We start from the raw sequence: 20,933 nt of genomic DNA on the forward strand, positions 1-20,933 counted from the left end.
ACTCCTTATGCAGCAATGGAAAAGCAGCACAGATGGAGACTGCAGATGGGAATTGAGTGGTAGGGATGGGAAGATTCTGAAATGATCGAGTTAAATTTCCACTTCTTGGCAGAAAGGGAGCTTGGGGTAAAAATGAAATTTCAATCTAGAAAATAACAATTTTGCATATTTGGCTTTTAGACTGGAAGTCATAACTTTTATGCCAGCTGTGTGACCTTGGGCAAGTTACTTTCCCTCTCTGAGCCTCAATCTTGATAAGGGTAAGACTCACTCCTTGTGGGGTGGGGCTCCTTGTGTTTTAACTGCTGTCTTCCCTCATGGCTGAGCACAGGAGGGAGTGCCCTGGCCATTTCCCTTGACACCCTCCATCTCCACTCCAGGGTCTTTCTGACACCTGAACACTTGTATGCAGCTCCTAGGGACCCGTATGTTCTCCCTTCCTCCTTCCCTGGTGCTGGAGTGAGCCAGAAGCCAGGTGACCAATGGCAGCCCTGCCTGGATGAGCTCTCTGCTCATTATAAGTGCCCGCCACCTCTGCCTCCCTCCCTTCCAAGGACAGCTCTGCAGGTACTTAATTCAGGGCAGGAATAAAGCAACCAAAAATCTGCTCTTCTCACAACACCCTCCCTATTTACCCAGAGCAGGACACCTGGCTGATCATACTGCCCCCTGTGACAGGGCAGGTCTGGATGGAGACGCAGACCTTCCCCTGTGGAGGGTTTTGAGGTTTCACCTCTCCTGCTGCTCGGTTAACCTAAACAATGATCATTAGTCCAGATAACAATGATCTGTTTATTGAGCACTGATTGTGTACTGATCAGACACTTTACACATACATCACGATTGATTCCCACCAAATCCCTGAGGTAGGCACTATAATAAGTAATAAGGTCAATTTGATAGAGGAGAAACTGAGGAGCAAACAGATCACTTTTCTCGGGACGCAGGTGGGCTGGAATCAGACCAGTCTGACTCCTTGGTCTTCCTGTGCTCAAGGGCTATCAAAATCGCCTCCAAATTCAAGCACAAACCTGCCCCGTGCTCCACGGAAAACATCTTGTGGTTCTGATGCAGAGATAGGCAAACAGACCTATCCATTGTTCACTGAGCACCTATTAAATACCAAGCTGTTTCAGGTGAAGGGATAGGCACATGTGTCAAACACAAGGCCTGCGGGCCAAATCCGTCCCGCCAGGCCTTGCAATGTGGCCCGCACCGCGCTGTCATCACTGCACTCCGCTGCGTTTCCATCACAATGACAGTTTATGACTGTTCAGTAAACCATTCGGCCCGCGATTTAGGCTGGATTTTAGATTTTGGCCCCTTCTCTGATTGAGTTCGACACCCCTAGGATAGAGCAACAAAAGAAGGAGGTCCCTGCCCTCATTGGGGTTACAATCTAGTGGCTCAACGAGGTGCTGTCGCTTGCCTGAAGTCCCACAGCTGGTAAGTAGCCATATTGTGGGCCAGCCAGAAGCAGAAGGGATGGTCCTGGGCAAAGGTCCCACCTGACAAGCCAGGGTCAGGCCAGCCAAGGAATGGAGGGCAAGAACTACTTTGGTAACAGCCCAGCCAGCGTTCTAATCCTACCCCGGCCACGTCCTTCCCTTGAAGCCCATCACTGGGACAGCTGCAGTGAACCTGTTTGTGACTTCCCTGGACAGACACTGAGAAATGACAGTCAGTAATAGTGCAGGGAGGACTTCTCTCTCTCTGCAGCACTCCAGCCAGAACTTATTAAAGTTTCTTTTTTTAATTTCTTTTAATTTCCCGGTCGAACTCATTGGCTCATCAATCACTGGGGCGCCGTCAATGTGAAGTGCGTCCTCAATATTATCGCACGTCATCCGGCCACACCCGCCCATGAGCGCAGGCGGCTCTGAATGTCCCATACCCGCCCCAGTTTGTGTCCCGGAAAAGATCAAGCTTATTGTTCGTCAGAATGCTGTCCCTGCAGGCCTCTCTCTGCCGTGTGGAGCGTTGGTTGTCCTTGCGGGGCCTGGATTGTGGCAGAGCAGCTTGAGAGCATGTTTACAAGGAAAGGTCTTCATGTTTGTTACGAACAGGGCATTTAGAGACCCCTTGTGCTAGACCCACTGACCCTCCACACTCCCTCCTTCCCCACCCTGCTCCAGCCCCAGGAGACAATTTATCAATGGCTCCCTTAGCGCCTGGTTTTCTGTAGGGTTTGGTCAATGGTGATGCTCAGAAGAGATCAGAGTGTGGGAGAAAAGGGGGCCTGCAGTATTTAATCCCCCGGCTCCTGCCCTGTGGGGTCCCTCAGCTGAAGGCTACAGCTTCTGCCAAGACCCTTTCTGTCCAGCCCCCTCTTACTCTGGGTTCTGGCAACGGCAGCCCCCTCTTGCCCCTATGGGCTTAGAGGTAACTACAGGCCTCCCCTCACCTTCCCTGTGCACCCTGCTCATATTTTTATAAACAGCTCTTTAAAAAAATAATAATAATAAAAAAAAAATATATATATATATATATATATGTATTATTGATTTTTTAAAGAGAGGAAGGAAAGGGATAGAAAGCTAGACACATCAATGAGAGAGAAACATCAACCAGCTGCCTCCTGCACACTCCCTACCAGAGATGTGCCCGCAACCAATGTACATGCCCTTGACCGGAATCGAACCTGGGACCTTTCAGTCCACAGACCGACGCACTATCCACTGAGCCAAACCGGTTTCGGCTATAAACAGCTCTTTTATGAAATTATCCTCAAACTGTCCAATTCCGGGATGCCATGCATTTCCTGACTGTACACTTTCTCCCAAGATCATAAGCAGACACACTTTTGTTGTTTAAAAATTTTTTTTTTTAATTAACTGTATTTGTTGCTGATGACCAAAGTGCTCATTGGAGAAAAGTCAGGAAATAAAGTACTGTCATTTATCAAGTATCTACTCTATTTCCGGCAAGCACAATGCAAGGCATACATTTCTTCACAACACCCTGTGAGATATGTTTTCCTGCCCCTGTGGTGCGGAGGTGGCATTAGTTGCCCACAGTCACATATCGAAGCAGTGGTGGGCCTAGGATTGGAAACCAGGTCTAGAAACCAGATTCCAGAGTCTTTTTTACGGCCCTGCCCCCATGCTCAGAAGCCCTTGCTTATCTGAGCATCATTCATGACTTATCCTGAATAGCTCTCTGGTCCCAACACCAATAAAGGGAAATCTGTTTGCTGCAGCCAGCTGGGTCCTCAGAGTAGCCCTGGAGATGTGCCCAATGTTGGCCTTTGGCATGGTCATACCCAGCGTGCTTGTGATGGATGGCTCTGACCCACCTCTCGGCCCCAGCTGTGGGCTAGAGTTAAGAGCAGCCATTACTTGTGATTTCTCCCTCCAGAATCCATGCCCTAGATCTGTGTCCACAATTGAGTCCTGGCTAAGTGATGATGGAGGAATCAGAAATGGTGAGTACTAAGTGGGTAGGGAACGAGTCTTACACTTGGGCAGCTCCACTCCTCCACTTGCACATGGTGTCCCTCCGGAGTGCCCTACCTACCCCTCTTCTCCAGCTTCCCTAATACAGTACGACCCATTCTTTAGGGTCCTCATCAGTCCCACTTCAAGCTTGACTAGACATCTCCAGTCCATAGAGAGAGCTTCCTACATGACACACCATTGTTGCTATGCGTTTCGGCACATCATTATTTTCTAGTTGTTTATATTGTTGATTTGTCTCCCAGCTGGAGCCCCATAGGGCAGCATATGTTGGCATATGTTGACTTCTTTCCCAGCCACTCACTAATTCACTTACTCATTAATGGGTTTAATCACTTATTTACTCATTTCTGGGCTCATTCGTTCACTTAATCACTTCAAGTATTCTTATTCTTAAAAGCTTTCTGGCCTCCCTTTTGCCACACATGAGCCGGGGGAAATGAGCTATCCCTTTGAAAGTCCAGTTCGGATGTTGTTCAAAAGGCCACTCAAGACTCTAAGTCCCAGGAGAGAACGGGTTCCGTAGGCCAAACTTGGGCCACGTGCTGATCCCGTGTCCTGGGCAGTGTGACTAGCAACCCATCGAGGCCATACAGGGCAGGGGGTAAGGTTATTCCCCGAAGGAAAGAGGGATCCTAATGCTGACTGGAAGTCAAAGGGTAGATGCAGGCAACCAAAGGACTATGGCCTCCATTCCAGACTCCAAAGTGGGTTCTCATGGGGCAATGAGAAGGGACATTTGGATGCTCAGGAGGGGCAGTGGGCACCTTGTTGGGCCAAATGAAGGTCTCTGTCAGCGTCCACTAGGCCTCTCCTCCTCCGCCTGTTGTCACCCTGACTCAGGGCCCAATGTTAGCAACAGATTAATACCTACTCCCCCACTTGCAAGTTTCAGGGTGTGTACTACATGTATTCTGAGGACAAGCTCTAATTAACTCAGAACATTGGGACAAACCTACTTGTGGCTGACAGGAGATAAATGTACCTAAATGAGCAAGGTGAATTGGAGTTGGTTTTCATTTTTCTTCTGTAATAAGAGAGGCGAAGGCAGGGGTGGGGACTTGTAATCTCTAGCGGGCCTGATCGATGAGGATGTCTCTTATCCGCCAGCGACTGTCACCGCCCCTACCCTAGCCCACCCAAAGCACTTCCGTCCTCGCCAGAATTAGTCTATATCCTCTGGAGATGATCCGAAGATAAGCCTCATGATATTTCATAAGTCAGAAGCTCACTTTTTCTGCTATGGGCTTTGAGACATCAGATACCGGGTTGAAGGGTAGCTTCAGATTTTTATTCTTTCAAGATACTTTCTATTAAAAAAAAAAAAAAGTTTCTTTAGTGAGAAGATGTAACCAAAACATAAAAAGAATTTTACAAAAGGAAAAACTAATTCTCTGTTTTCATCATCATCCTAACTCATTAGCTATTTTCATCTGCCTGTATTCCCTTCCAGTAGGGTAGAGTGGAATCCAAGTAAATTTCTCTCTTTCCTGGCTGTGTGACTTTGAATAAGTCACTTCACCTCTCTGAGCCTTTGTTTCTTTATTTAATTTTTGTAATTGAAAAATAAAATTTATTTGTTATCATTTTTACATTAAATCTATTGGGAAGACATTGGTTAAGATTATACAGATTTTAAGTGTACAATTCTATGATACACGCCTTCGTTTCTTTAAATAGGCAGGGTCATTTTGACTTCATAGGGCTGGATGAATTGAGGAAATGTGTTCAGGGCACCCGGGAGTTGGTTTCAGTATGCCAGTCCTGCTCTGTTGTCACTCCTCAGTATTGATCTTCTCCTCAGCACCCACTGGGTGCTAAGCTCTGTGAAAGACGAACTCACACTCTGCCCTCAAGGAGATTCCTTCTGCTATGTTACTCTTCCATCCTCTGTTTTATGCTAGTTATGCCAGACTAACTAGCATAAAACAGAGGATGGAAGAGTAAACAGGTAAGTATGAAGGGGCAGTGAGAACGTCTAATTCATAGGTAGAACATTAGATCTGGAGCCATGTTTCCTTACTAGATGGGGCAACTGGTGACCAACTGGACTGAAGATGATCACTAGACTCTGCCCTAAACTAAGCCACAACACATGTGCCACACATGTACACATTAGCTGTAGACCTGGGCACACACACATGCACACGTGCACACCAAGGCATAGATATGCGTGAATGTGTGCACACCATACACATAAACTGTGCATATGTACATACACACAGAGAGATGTACACAAACACATATTTGCACATGCCCATGCCAGCTGAATACATCAGACAACACCTTTCAGAAATCGCTCCTTTCATCCAACTCCATGCCAGGCCTGTGGGATGGCGGCATCCCCCAGTCCCCAGTGCCCCCCCTGAGCACGAGCTCCTCTCAGCAGTATCCAGCTGGGCAGAAAATTGCTCTTTGGAAGCAATCTGGACCACACAGACCTGCAATTGGCCTCTCAGCATGAAGGTAAGAACTCATAGGGGGCACAGGGTCTGGGTTGGTGGGGGTTAATGGCTTCAGCTTGTCAGTCTAGACTGTGAGTGTGGAAGCCTGGCCTGGCCCTGAGCAGCCTCAACAGTCCATGGACATTATCCATCTCTAGACCATGCTGCTCTGGGAGGAGGGCAGGGGGCCAGCTGCTCTGCTTAGGTAGGAGAGAGGAAGCCGGTCCTCGATCAGCCTGAGCTCATCTGCTTCCAATTCTACTTGTCTTGACTCTCCCCATCCTTCAGATTCTGGCTTCTGCCCCTCTGCCTCCAGGAAGCTTCTGCTGATGGCTCTGGCCTTCAGCTCTCTCCTTGCTCACTTCCCTAGTTTGTCTGTTTCTCCTTCTGGTAAATATTTTGACTCTCTAATGTGTTGTCCAGAGGTGATAGAGGGATGCAATATTTGTGCTCTCTCGCCTCAAAAGACAGGGCCAGGCAGCTTGCTCTAGGGTGAAAGCATTTACTAGTATTCATGTAGTCATTCATTTAACAAATCTGTTCTACCCTGTTTCCCTGAACATAAGACAGTATCTTATATTAATTTTTTCTCCCAAAGTTGCGCTAGGTCTTATTTTCAGGGGATGTCTTATCTTTCCATGAACTAGGTCTTATTTTCGGAGGATGTCTTATTTTCGGGGAAACACGGTAAGTGTCATCTATGTGCCAAGAACTGGATAAACAGTAAGGAACAAGTAGTAGCTGGCCACATGAAGCTGAGGTTCTGGTGTGAAAGGCAGGTAACAAGGAATAAGGAAATGCCTGATTGCACCCGATAAAGGCTGGGGAAAGAGAGAGAGTGGCCCAGCCAGTGTGGCTCCGTGCTTGAGTGTTGACCTATGAGCTAAGATGTCATGGTTTGATTCCCGGTCAGGGCACATGCCTGGATTGCTGCTTCCATCCCTAGTGTGGAGTGTACAAGAGGCAGCCAATCGATGATTCTCTCTCATCATTGATGTTTCTATCTCTCTCTCCTTCCCCCTTTCTCTCTGAAATAAATTAAAATATATTTTTAAAAATCCAACTTAAAAAGAAAGAAAGAGAAAGTGTGATGGGCATCTATCTATTCCAGTCAGGAGGGTCAGAGAAAGCCTCAGGTATGCCCTTTCATCCCAACCAACTCCAAGACTCATCCAATAAACCATTCTTCACCTACAGGCTGGATCTATGACCCCACCCCAGGGCTTTTGAACACATGGTACACATAATGTAATTTATGTGGACACATCCTTCTCCCAGACTAACATTTGTAGAGCAGTGATCTTGTCTGGATCCTCTCAGTGACCCTAAAACTCTACACATTACCTGCTCAAGGAACGTTTATTAAATGAACGAATGAAAGGATGAATGAATGAACAAATGGGCATTTGCAGTAGGCTCTTTTAAAAAATATATATATTTTATGATTATTCACAGAGAGGAAGGGAGAGGGATAGAGAGCTAGAAACATTGATGAGAGAGAATCATCAACCAGCTGCCTCCTGCACACCCCCTACCAGCTGCCTCCTGCACACCCCCTACCATGTGCCCACAACCAAGGTACATGGCCTTGACCGGAATCGAACCTGGGACCTTTCAATCCACACACCTACGCTCTATCCACTGAGCCAAACCGGTTTCGGCTGCAGTAGGCTCTTAAGAATGAGTAAGTGCTGGAGGACTAAGAAGGCTGAGTCTGATGAAGCAAGACTGCTGATACAATCCTCCTTTTAAAAAAAAAAAAAAAAAAAAGGGTTGGAGAGAGCAGCCTATACTGGAGAATATCATAGGGCTGACTGCACTACTCAACATTCTAATAAATAAATAAATAAATAAATAAATAAATAAATAAATAAAAGAATGAGTAAGTGGCCCATAGGATGGGAACTGGAAGTTAGAAATTAGTGCACAAACTCACCACTAAATTATCCCATTATTCATTTTCAAGAGCATAGCAGTATTAATCTGATAAGCAACTAAAGTACAAACACATTTGTATTGTCAGAGGGAAAAAATAAGTTTAAAAAATATGTGCAACATAATGACTCAACTCTCAGCTCCCTGTTTTTTTGTTTTGTTTTGTTTTTAATCTTTACCTGAGGATATGCTTTTATTGACATTTATTTTAGAGAGAGAGGAAGGGAGAGAGAGAGAGAGAGAGAGAGAGAGAGAGAGAGAGAGAGAGAGAGAGAGAGAGAGAGAGAAATATTGATGTGAAGGAAAAACATCTACAGTTGCCTCCCGTATGTTCTCTGTTCTGAATGGGGATCAAACCTGCAACTTATGGATGTGCCCTTACTGGGAATGCACCTTTTGGTGTATGAGACAATGCTCCAATCAACTGAGCCACCTGGCCAGGGCTCAGCTCCCTGTTTTTTTGTTTTGTTTTGTTAAAATATATTCTATTGATTTTTTTTTTTACAGAGAGGAAGGGAGAGGGATAGAGAGCTAGAAACATCGATGAGAAACATGGATCAGCTGCCTCTTGCACACCTCGTATCCACTGGGGATGTGCCTGCAACCAAGATACATGTCCTTGACCAGAATCAAACATGGGACTCCTCAGTCTGCAGGCCGACACTCTATCCACTGAACCAAACAGGTTTCGGCTCAGCTCCCTGTTTTAAATGTGGGTTTTATTATTATTTAGGCATGATGAGGCCAATTGATCAGGAGATTGCTACTATTGAAAAGGTAGTTTATTACTCACAGTTCCTAAGAGGAGGGGGCAAACCACACCATAGGGTCACACAGGGCAGCACCAGGGTCTATCTGGAGGCAGAGGGAGCAGGGAGTGGGGGGAAAGATGGGCAAGAGTCTTTACTGTGGTTTCTGCAGGAAGGAACAGGCCAGGTGGGGTCAGAAGGTCCCAGATCATCTAGTTTCGACAATTTCAGTGAGCTCCGGGGCATAGGCGCTGTCCCTGGTTGCCTGACCCCTGGCCCTGGGTGACTAGGCAGGAGACAGGGTGTGTGGGCTCTCAATTGGTTTGTTTGCAAATTGGTTCTTTACTTATCTCTAGGAATCGGCTAACGGTGGGAGTTGGCAGTCTCTCCAGAGTCAGCAAGACCCCAAAGGTCAAAGTGTCAGAAAGACGTGGTTACTACAGTACCCAGGTCTAGAACAGGTCCTGCGACTTATTAGGAGTTCAGTGAATATTTGCGGAGGGAAAGGAGGAGGAAGAAAGGGGAAAAGAGAGGAAGGAGGGAGGGAGAGTTGGCTTCCTGAGCACACTTCAGAGACCTCTACCATCCTCTCAGGAACCTTGAGCCACCTGGGAACTCCATTTCCTCCTCCCATTCGCCTCCCCTCCCACCCACCCATCTGTCTAGTAACCCTCCTCCTAAAAGGCAACTCAAATCCCTGATTATGGAAGTGCATCAAATGGGTGCACCCGGGGGCAATGTTCCAGCTACCTCACCCTTTTCCAGGCAGCTTTCCTATCCTTCCACTCTTATTCCTGAGCCTCAGACTCAGAGATTTTTATTTATTTATTTATTTATTTATTTATTTATTTATTTATTTATTGTGCTGTTCGTTAGTTTGTGGTTAGGTAAGGCTGCACAGATGAAAAAAAAAAAATCAAACAGCGCTAAGCGAGCTCCCTTGCACTATCCTCCCCTGTCTGGGTTCCCCAGGTCTCCTTCGGTACTGTACTGGTGCACCCCAACAGAGTCTCTGCATAAGCAGTCAGTCTCCCAGGCCACCACACAGATGTACATGATGTGCACATTGTTCTCCACTCTGCTTTTTTTTTTTTTTTTTAACTTTTTCCTGGAGCTTATTCCATATCTGTACACATGGAACAGCCTTATTCTTTTTTTTATATATATATATATAGTTTATTGATTTTTTTTTACAGAGTGGGATAGAGAGATGGAAACATGTATGAGAGAAAAACATCAATCGTCTGCCTCCTGCATGTTCCCTACTGGTGATCGAGCGGAAGCCTGGGCATATGTCCTGACTCAGAATCGAACCTATGACCTCTTGGTTCATGGGTCCACACTCAATCCTAAGCCACATCGGCCAGGCTGGCCTTCGATTCTGGCTTCTATAAGCCAAGCCACACGGAATACCCTATGTACCCATCCTCATGCTTAGATGTGGGTATCTATAGGATGAATTCTCGGAAATAGAATTGTCTTGTGGAGGGGACATATGTGTTAAATTTCCAGGTTGCCACCCAAAGAGGTTGTTGTATCAATTTACACCTCTACCATTGTATGTGAAAAAATAACAGGTCTGTCTGTCTGATTAAATAGCTAGGTTGGCAATTCTTCAAATTCTGGAATCTGACTGGAAGAGCAAGCCTGGGATTTCAGGTTTGCAATCTATCCCAGCCAATCATCTGAATTTGTGGGCACAAAGTATGCCTGGGAGATGGGAAGCCAATCAGGCCGTCTCTCCAGACCTCAGTTTTTTTCATCCAAAAATGAGGGGAGGGCTGGTCATCTGAAAATTCCCTTCCTCCTCTACCCTTCAGAGTTCTTCTGCCTCCTCAGGTCTCTGCGTCCCTACCTGTAAAGTGGGACTCACAGTCTTTACCTTGTTTATCTTGCCGGTGATGTGAGGATGCAGTGGGATGGTGGATGTGTTAGGAAGGTCGGGTGCTCTACCAGCGGAAAGAGCCATAGTTAAAATACTTTTGGAATGCCTTGCCAGACCACTAGCATGGTCTGGGCATACAAGTATTAGGCTGAGGAAATATTGGATATGGGGGCAGAATAATGTTAAGATGGTCCAGAGGTAGGAGATACCTTCACAGACATTGTTCCGTCAAAAATGTGGCTCAGTCAAAGTGGGCCTGGCTAACGTCTGTGTCCCCAAAACCAAGGAGGGGGCCATGAGATGCTTCAGGTTGGAGGCTGTGCCCAGGACTAGATGGAGCAGAGTTCTCTCCCAAGGTATCATGTGACTTTGAGGAGAGATTGGGGGACAAGCTCCTTGGCATCTGTGCCTTTCTCCCCCCAACATTCCCTCCCCTCCTTTGCGTGGACCCCTATGGATTTCTGGTCCTGAGTCCAGCACAAACTCCAATGTCCCTTCCTGGTGACCGGGGCAGCACATTGGGAGACGGTAGGGAGTGGTGGAGAGTATGGTGACCAGAGGCAGCCAGGCTCAACTCCAGCTGGCTATTGTTAGGAGGAAGTCTAGGTCCAGTCTTTTTTAAAAATAAATGTTTTTATTGATTTCTGAGAGGAAATGAGAGGGAGAGAAAGAGACACATCAATGATGGGACTCATTGATTGGCTGCCTCCCGCATGCCAATCAATGGGATCGAGACCGCCATCACAACCAAGGCATGTGCCCTGACCAGGAACCTAACCGTGACCTCCTGGTTTAAATAGGTCAATGTTCAACCACAGAGCCACCCTGGCCAAGCAAGACCCCCTCTTCTCCAAGAGATTTTCAAGAGAAGTCCTACATCCACATTTTACCTAAGTTCTCCTGATTTCTTAAATGTTGGTTATTCGGGTTTAAAAAAATACCACCTGTGGGAGTCACACCACACAGCCTGTGAACTGGTGGCGGCCCACGCACTGCCAGCTTTGGCGTCCTGAGCACTGTCGGCTCCCACAACTGTAGCGACGAGAAAATTGAGACCCCGGGGAGTTGGAGGCACTTGCCAGAGGTGACTGTCAAGACCAAAGCCCAGATCCCACTTGTACCCTAATTTCTCCCTCTCTCACTCTACCCCTTTCTTCCTCCTCTTCTCCCCCTCCTCTCCCTCTTTGTCTCTCTCTGTGTCTTTCTGACTCTGATGCGTGGTGTGTGTGTGTCTCCCTGTATCCTTCTAGATGCATCTCTCAGTCTTTGTCTTTATCTCTTCTTTTCTCCCGTGTGTGTGTTTCTGTGTGTGATTCTCTGGGTCTCTTTGTCCCCTCCTCTTAGACAACCGGCCTCAGAGCTGGGTGCAGAACTGACCCCCGCACCAGCAGCCCATCCCGCGTCGTGTGTCAGCTCACCCCCCCCCCCCCGCCCCCCGTCCCCGCCTCGCCAGCCCCAGGTTTCCGGCGGAGCTGGGAGGCGGAGGGGAGATAGGGGGGCGGTGTACCCGCGGGGCCGCTGCCGTCAGCGCCCCTTGCGCGTCGGCCGCGACCCCTCCCCGCTGACCTCACCGGCGCCGCCGCCGCGCGCGGATATAAGCGCGGGCCCCGCGGAGCAGCGGGCACCGGGGACCGGGACGCCTGACCCACCGCCCCGCCGCCTCCGGACCCCGAAACTCCGGACCCGCAGCCCCAGGATCCCGGACCGAAACTCCGGACCCGAAGGAAGCCCCAGGATCCCGGACCTGTCGGTCCCGCGGAGCTCGCGCCGGACAGGTGAGCACCTCGGTCCGGGGCAGGGGGCCCTTTCCTCCCGCCCGCACCCCAGGGCGCCCCGGGGGGAGAAGTCGCTGCAGCCTCGGAGCTCCGGGGGGCGGGGGGCGCTGGTTCGAGCCCCGTCTTCCACGTCGGGGGCACCTCGGCGGCGGGCACCCTGCACCCCCAGGTCCCTCCCTGCGTCTGGGCATCGCAGGGAGGACTCGCAGCCCGCCCTGCCCGGCCTCCCGCTGCAGGTCCGGGCGCCGCGAGGCCGGCGGGGCGTCCCGGGAGCGCCGGGAGCGGGAACCGAACCCCGACGTCAGGCGCGGGGTGTTCGCTTAGACTCCGAGCGGCCTCAGCACCGCAGCATCGGCTCCAGGACAGAGTGCTGGCGCTGGGGCTAACGTGGGCATTGGGCTCTTAGGGTCAGAATTGCATTCCTGAGCCTCGTCCCAGAAGCACCGTATCCTTAGAAATAGGGTCTTGGCGTTGGGATGAGGACGCCGGCGGAAGGTGGGCGCGAGGACGGGGGACTTGGGGGGGGGCGCTCCCGGACTCTGAGCGAAACTGGGCATGGGCAGCTGGACAGGTGAGGACGCCGGGGCGAGGCAGACCCTCCTGCTGTCCCCGGTTCGGTTCGCTGTACCGGCCTCAGGGACCCGCTGGGTCTGGAAAGGAGGCGCAGCTCCCTGGGGGACGGGGGCGCAGCGCGCTTATGAGCGCTCGCTCTCTCTCTCTCTCTCTCTCTCTCTCTCTCTCTCTCTCTCTCTCTCTCTCTCTTTCTCTCTCTCTCTCTCTCCTCCTGATCCAGCCGCCAGGATGCCTGGCCCTTGGTTGCTGCTCGCCATGGCTTTGACCCTGACCCTGACCCTCACCGGTGTCCCCGGAGGCCAAGCCCACCCCGAGGAGGACCAGCAGGAGGATGGGATGGTCACACAGTACCTGTACCTCAGGAATCTCCTGGGCACCCTCCTCCAACGGGAGGACGCCCGAGAGCTGCTTGGGCTCCCGGAAAATCAAAATCCCGAATCAGGTGAGAGGCAGGTCTGACCCGGGCTGCCCAGGCGGGAGGAGGAGGCTGAGGGGAGGGCTGTGGGGAAACGGGATCAGAGGAGAGGGGGCGACTTGGTCATCCAGCCTGTTGCTCAGAGAAAGTCTCACTGGCCACACCCTCCGCCAGATCATGAGCTGACCCTTTCCTGGAACCAGATTCCTCTGGCATCTCCGTCTGGGGAATATGTCCCAGAAAACATACCCACCGTGGGGGGAAGATGCTGTGCTGGGAGGAAAATGCCAGGCACCCACTGTTCTAAGCACTTCACGTACTTTGTCACACGATCTGTTCTTCCTCGCCACCTCTTAGATAGGAACCGTGATTACTACCCCTCGTTGTACACAAAAGAAAACTGAGGCTCAGAGTTGCTTATGGTCACACCGCGAGGGGGTGGCGGCGTTGAGACTGGAATCAGAAGTCATGCCCTTGACCGTCTGTGTGAGTGCGTGTGTCTGTGAGTCCTGAGGGACAGGTGCAAGGCCATGACGCTGCAGGAATTCCTACCTTGACTGGAGGAAGGCTAGGGTAGGCGCTCAATGGTCAGGGGATGTCTCACTCGCTCTTTCCTCCCACAGAGTCCCAGGACGTTGAGTCCAGCGAGCTCTCTAAGCGTCAGCATCCAGGCAAAAGGGAGGAGGAGGCTGAAGAGGGAGCTGAAGGGGAGGAAGAAGAGGGCGGGGCTCTGGGGCCCCACAAAAGGCAGCGTCCAGGCCCGTGGGAGAGTGCGGCCAAGGGGCCAGGGGATGTGGCCCCGCAGAAGCGGCAGCACCCCGGCCGGCGCTCCTCCTTCTGGCTGGGGTATGCTTTCACCAAGAGGCAGCACCCCGGCCGACGGCTGGTGGACCCCAAGGCCCAAAGGAGCTGGGGAGAGGCGGAGGAAGGAAAGGAGGAAGAGGAGGAGAGAGAGCTGATGCCTGAGAAACGCCAGCATCCGGGCAAGAGAGCCTCGGGAGGCCCGTGTGGGCTCCAGGGAGACTGCGGCCAGGCCAGCCTCCTGCTGGGGCTCCTGGATGACCTGAGCAGGGGCCAGAGGTCTGAGGAGAAGCGGCAGCACCCTGGACGGCGGGCGGCCTGGGCCGGGGAGCCCCTGGAGGAGTGAGCCCAGTTTCCTGTGAAGTCGAGTTTGGGGTCTAAGAGTCCTGTGCCCCCTCTCCTTCTGTGACCCCTCTTTCCCTTACCCTGAGATCCCTCACCATAAACCTGAGCCCCCCACCCCTGAACGCACACACCCAAACCCCTGGCTTTGCTTGCCCCCCTCCTTCAGGGACACAAGAAGGCCATCCTATAAGCTAAACCCCCATATTCCTTCATTTCATGTCGCTGGCAAGGGGTCCTCGCCCAGAGGTCCTCGCCTACCCTGCAGGCCGGCTCCCCTGCCTTAGTCCTGGCTGAGATGATGACCCTTCTGTGTCTTCTAAGGTATTCCTGGAGAGGGGCAGAGTGCCTCTGGGGCAAGCAGCCAGTGAAGGGCGGGTGCCCTGGGAGTGGAGATGTCCAAATCCAGCTTCCATCCCTCACCCCGTGTGTCAGGAGTCACCACATGTAAACGTTGCCCCCAGAATCCAGGATCTCCTTCCGTTACTGGTTTTCTTGGGTGGGTTTTTGTTAGTTTGTGCGGGTGTGTGGGTGGCGGCACCTGACCCACAGCTGTGTTCTGCGTGGGGGAAGCATTTCAGGTGGAGACCCCCTGTGGTGCTGTGCTGTGTGGTAGCTGCAGAGTGAGTGTGTGCGGGAATATGTAAACATTGCCCTGGAAGTGATGGGATAACCATGTATGTGGGAATATGTAAATATCATTCTGGATGTTGCGCCTTGTAATATAACCTACTAGACACCTTCTTCTTGTCAATGATAATCCTCCTAATGATAATAAAACGCGTCTGGATAATCATGGAGTTCTGTGGTTGCAGTTCTGTCTCGGCTGATGTGGGGTTTCTCTTTTCAGCATTGAGAGGGGACTGGACTAAGAGCTCCCCAGCTCTGCTGAGAAGGGACCCTGGGACCCTGGGGCCATGAAAAGTCCTCTCCACTGCCCCCCACCTCAGAACAAGCTTGGGAGGGGAACAGGGATTCTGGAGCCCATTTGACACCCGGGGAAACTGGGGCCTGGAAGAGAGGAAGAGCATTCTGGAAGACAAAGCTGGCTGAGGTGGAGCTATAGGTCTTAGAGGCCACCTCAGGACCCTGGTTTGGTGAGGAGCTGGTCTGGCTTAGGTTTGTAATCAACACAGTTCTGTGGCAGGAATCAACAGTCTGGGTCACCTGGAAGGCAAAATGAAGACAAAAAGCTATGATTGGGGACTCAAACCAGGGGCCTTTGGGGCCAGGTGGGGAGTCAGACTAAGTGCAGGACAAGAGGGAGTGGTGGGGACTGGGGCAAACTGAATAGGCTATTTAAAGACACTTAAATCCAATCTCATATTCACGCGCGTGCGTGCACGCGCGCACGCACACGCACACACACACACACACAGACACACACACGCTAGTCATTGTGAGTCCATGTCAGGCACCATGGCTTTATCCTTAAGTCTTTGTGCTGATCCCCAAACATCCTCTCACACACATGACTTGCTCAGCCTAGGATGCTGTGACAGAGACAGTCCATATTTCCCTACATTTCCAAGCCTCCCTTGCAGTTGGGGTAGAGTCATGTGACTAGCCCTAGCCAATGAGCTGTGAAGAGAAGGGTGTCACTCCTGGACTGATGCAGTTAAATTCCATGAACCTCTTTTACCCCTTTCTTCCTGCCACCGAAGCCTGGGAGGCCACATGTTGAAATGGCCAAGCACGTGACAGAAGGATTCTGGCCCCTGGCATCACCTGGTGGAACTTAGGCACTACTCACCCACATCAGACTTTTCATGTGGAAGAAATAAACTTGTGCCTGGCTGGTGTGCAGCTCCTGGCCTCCTCCTCCTTAGCTGTCACTTTTTTTTAATATATTTTTTTATTGATTTTATATAGAGAGGAAGGGAGAGAGATAGAGAGAAACATCGATGAGAGAGAATCATTGATCAGCTGCCTCTTGCACACCCCCTACTGGGGATATGCCCGCAACCAAGGTACATGCCCTTGACCGGAATCGAACCTGGGACCCTTCAGTCCCCAAACCGACACTCTATCCACCGAGCCAAACCGGTCCCGGCCTTAGCTGTCACTTCTGACAACATTGCCCTGGTTCATGGGTTGAGCGTTGACCCATGAACCAGGAGGTCATGGTTCGATTCCCGTTCAGGATACATGTCCGGGTTGAGGGCTTGATCCCCGGTAGTGGGCATGCAGGAGGCAGCCAGTTGATCATTCTCTCTCTCATTGATGTTTCTCTCTCCCTTCCTCTCTCTGAAATCAATAAAAATGTATTTAATTAAAAAAAAGAAATAAACATGCATTGTATTAAGTCACTGAGATTTCAGGGTTTATTTGTTACTGCAGCTAAACTTAGCCAATTGTGATTAACACAAAAGTCTCTCCCTTGTTCTCTCTCCACTAAAATCCTTCTCATATGTGTCTGTCTTCATCAAAGCTATGAAGCTCAGGGCTTGGCAAAAGTTGGTGCTTCATAAATATTTGTTGAATGGATGTTGAAAGCTTCGAATCACTTCTATACTAGTTCTTCAGCCTGACTTCCTCAGGCTCCCTGCCCTTTAGGGAGTCCCCATCCAGTGGGGAGACAGACGAGCAAACAGATGATGGCTACTTGGTGTGAGATGTATTGATTGTGGTGAGCAAAGCTCGCAAAGAACACATGGATGAGGGATGTTCGGGCAAAGCAGGCTTCCTGGAGGAGGAAACATCCAAGCAGAGTCAAAGGATAAATAAGAGGAAAGCTATTTGGGGCAGAAGGAAAGAGCATTAACAAAGGCCCCATGGAAAGAAATAACATGATCTTGGAGTTGCTAACATTTGAAATTTTAGGTGTTTTAGACCCTCCCTCCCTCCACTATCCCAACCCCATTGTGTAGCCCAGACCTTAAGTCTTTTTAAAAATATATATATTTTATTGATTTTTTTACAGAGAGGAAGGGAGAGAAATAGAGAGTTAGAAACATCAATGAGAGAGAGTCATGAGAGTCATCGATCAGCTGCCTCTTGCACGCTCCCCACTGGGGATGTGCCCACAACCAAGATACATGCCCTTGACCGGAATCGAATCTGGGACCCTTCAGTCCGCAGGCCAACACTCTATCCACTGAGCCAAACCGGTTTCAGCCAGACCTTACGTCTTATCCAGTTCTCCCCCCCTTGCCTGGTCTGTCCAGTCTCCACAGACACTCTGATTGCCACAGCTCAGGGTATTAAAAACAGTGTGGTTTGGGGTGGAATTGAGCAAGCCTTCCTAGGGAAAGGGGCACTTGTGTTGAGCTTTGGAAGATAAGAGGGGGGGAAAAAATGTTTCCCAAACTTTTCCTCTGGGGCCAGACATTAGGAAATGCCATTTTGTAGGTGATATGTAAATGAATGAATGAATTGTCCATTATGCTCACCCCTGTTTGGAGAAAAGGTAATTAAGGAAAAAGTCAAGTAACTTTTCCAAGCACATGAGTCTGAAACTTGGGGGTTGTTTGCATGGCTCTCAGGCCTAACATCTATTTTTTTTACCGTGTCCTAGATATGTCTCAAATCTACCCACTTACTTTCAGCTCCTCTGCTACCACCCTGCTCCTGGCCTCCTCCTCCTCAGTGTCACTTCAGACAGCTCTGTGGCATGTGGCACTGCATCCAACCCCTTCCTTGCCGCTATCAGTTTGTAAGTGTATCTGTCTTAGGTTGGGTTCCTGAAGCACCAGACCCTGAGAGAGGATTTGAGTGCAAGTCCTTTCTTTGGAGAGTGATCCCGGGAAGCACTGGTCCGGGAGGAAGCGGGGAGTGATTCAGGGAAGGGGAGGAAGTGAACAGGGCGTGCATTAGAGAGCAAGTTTTTCTTGGGAAATCGTACTACCGTGTTTCCCCGAAAATAAGACATCCTCCAAAAATAAGACCTAGCGCATGGAAAGATAAGACATCCCCTGAAAATAAGACCTAGTGCAACTTTGGGAGAAAAAAATTAATATAAGACACTGTCTTATTTTCGGGGAAACAGGGCAGTAGGACAGGACTCAGAGTTGCCCCACTCCACAGGGTGAGGAAACTGGACATTTTCTTCTGCATTCCATTGATTGGGAGTTGAGGGCTGCTCCTGGGGATGTTAATTCCCTGACACTTCCAGCTTGCCCTGTGTCCTGACCACAAGAAGGCCCTGAGGTGAAGAATCTCAGGAAAACATTGTGGGTACCACAAAGGTGAGAACTGAGGGGACAGGGGGAGGGATCAGCAGCATCTGCCACAGTCTTCTTGAGTGATCCTATTTAATAAAGAGCTAATATGCAAATGGTCGTCACACCCTTGTGCTGGGGCTGGGGGACCTGAGGCCAAGCTGGGGAACCGAAGAGAAGAAGATCGCACCTCCTGCCCTGGTGCTGGGCTGGGGGACCCGAGGCTGTGCCAGAGGGCCTGAGGCTTCGCCCCCCACCCTGTGGGGCTTGATGGGGTGGGGCCATGCGGGTCTGGGTCTCACGTGATTTTGAGGCAGGCGCGGATGGGCAGGGACTTGACTCTGGGTCCCGTGGAATGCCCCAGACTCTGACAGGAGGGAGATTTTCATATACTAATTTTCTTTCATCTCTGACACTTATATTTTTAAAAAATATATTTTATTGATTTTTTTTACAGAGAGGAAGAGAGAAGGAGAGAGAGTCAGAAACATAGATCAGCTGCCTCCTGCACAGCCCCCTACTGGGGATGTGCCTGCCACCAAGGTACATGCCCTTGACTGGAATCGAACCTGGGACCTTTCAGTCCACAGGCTGATGCTCTATCCACTGAGCCAAACCGGTTTCAGGTCTGACACTTCTATTATAGAGAAAGGGCAAATAGCAATATTAAACTATTTCCTCTAACTAATTCCCTTTTAATGTGCATGAATTTCATGCACCGGGCCACTAGTTTTTTCATAAACGGTTCCTCCTTCACCGAACCCGGTGATCCAGCACTGAGGACAGTAAACAGTGGTAAGTGTGTGAATGAAGGCCACACAAGTGAGCAAAGGTGGAGCTGAGATTTGCCACCAGGTCTGCCTGATTCCTGGGCCCAAAAGGAAGGTGGTGTGGCAAACCCAAATGTTGTAGGACCCTATGCAGTCACTACACACCTGTGAAGCTGGCCCCAAAGAGGGCCACAGCGCTGTCAGCTTATGTTGCCACCAAATATAACATCTACCCAATTACTCTACCTTTTAAAACCTTTAAGAGGCCGAAACCGGTTTGACTCAGGGGATAGAGTGTCAGCCTGCAGACTGAAGAGTCCCGGGTTTGATTCCGGTCAAGGGCATGTACCTTGGTTGCAGGCACATCCCCAGTGGGGGGTGTGCAGGAGGCAGCTGGTTGATGTTTCTCTCATTGATGTTTCTAGCTCTCTGTCTCTCTCTCTTCCTCTCTGTAAAAAATCAATAAAATATATAAAACAACAACAACAACAACAACAACAACAACAACAACAAAAAACCTTCAGAGGACACCAAACAGTTCTCTGCAGGTGCCAGTTTTCAGCTCTGCACTGTGCCATCTAGAACCTACTATGTGCTGGGCCCTATGCAAGGCATTCTCTGTCCACCAATGGTACCCCCACTCTGTGGCTCAGGGAGGTAAAGAGACTTGCCTAAGCCACACATCTTGCCTGAACTAGCACCACTGGGCTCACCCTGGTTCTGTAAGACCCCAAGTCCAGTGGTCTTTCCTCTACCCCTGCTGCTCCTGACTCAGGCAGCTTTAAAGAGCTGGGGAGCATTTCGTCAAGGATCTCCTTCTCATGAACTCAGCAAAGCTTTGCTACAAAACATCCCAACACCACGACTTCCTCTAATAGGTTCTTTAATTAATCCTTTCTTCAAACCTTATATTGATTGATTAACTGCAATCAGAGGACTGGTTTGCTGCGAGACTCAGTTCCTGCTCTGGCCTCTTGGGTGGCATGAGAACATGTGGGGCTTCTTACCTGAAGGATGTTGACAATTAGAGCCCATTTCGATTGGCCAGTATGAGCTGACTGCCTTGGAGAACATCAATTAGCCGAGCGGTGAGATCGTGCTGAGAGTTACAGGTTACCAAGGGGACCCATGGTCAATGCCAGGATTTAAGTGACGCTTATCTTTGGGGATCAGCTTTCCTGAATCTCGGCCACGTTCTGGGCCTGGTAATTATCGGCATGCTGATTAGGCTTCGTCCATGATGAAGAGTGACTTCCTAATCACCAGCTGCCGGGGAGGAGCGCTTCCCAGTAGCGACACAGGTACACCCAGCTGAGGTGCCAGAGGCCCACAGGCACATGTGGGCGCAGCTGCTTTGGGCCTGTGGCCAGAGAGATGGCACAGGGCATGTGCTTGGGAGACGCACAGGGTCTCGGGACAGCTCTGGGGAGTGCGGGACCCAGGTCAGTCTAGAGTGGTTGAACATGATCTCCAAAGGGATGCCTGGCCTGGGAAGGAAAGGGAGCCCTTACTAATGCCAGACTCAGAACTAATAATCATAACAGCGTTTACTGAGCACTTACTATGTGCCAAGCACTACTGTAACCGCTCCTCAGGAAGCAAGTCATTCAGCCCTCTCTAGGAGGAAAC

General features: G+C 50.2%; 1 protein-coding gene and 1 non-coding gene across 2 annotated transcripts; both read left to right on the plus strand.

The window, feature by feature from the left end:
- The first annotated feature begins 7,589 nt into the window (after window positions 1–7,589).
- LOC118715801 lies at window positions 7,590–7,731 on the plus strand. The gene has a single exon (XR_004986958.1). It is a non-coding gene; the product is annotated as a small Cajal body-specific RNA 4 (non-coding RNA).
- A 4,258-nt stretch (window positions 7,732–11,989) lies between these two features.
- On the plus strand, window positions 11,990–15,172 carry TRH (thyrotropin releasing hormone). Its single transcript, XM_045579208.1, has 3 exons — window positions 11,990–12,243; window positions 13,037–13,258; window positions 13,855–15,172. The coding sequence occupies exons 2-3, from the start codon at window positions 13,045–13,047 to the stop codon at window positions 14,376–14,378; spliced, it is 738 nt and encodes a 245-aa protein (XP_045435164.1). The 5' UTR covers window positions 11,990–12,243; window positions 13,037–13,044; the 3' UTR covers window positions 14,379–15,172.
- Window positions 15,173–20,933: the final 5,761 nt, after the last annotated feature.

This window comes from Pipistrellus kuhlii, unplaced genomic scaffold (assembly GCF_014108245.1).
Source record: "Pipistrellus kuhlii isolate mPipKuh1 unplaced genomic scaffold, mPipKuh1.p scaffold_m20_p_11, whole genome shotgun sequence".
Taxonomy (NCBI): domain Eukaryota; kingdom Metazoa; phylum Chordata; class Mammalia; order Chiroptera; family Vespertilionidae; genus Pipistrellus; species Pipistrellus kuhlii.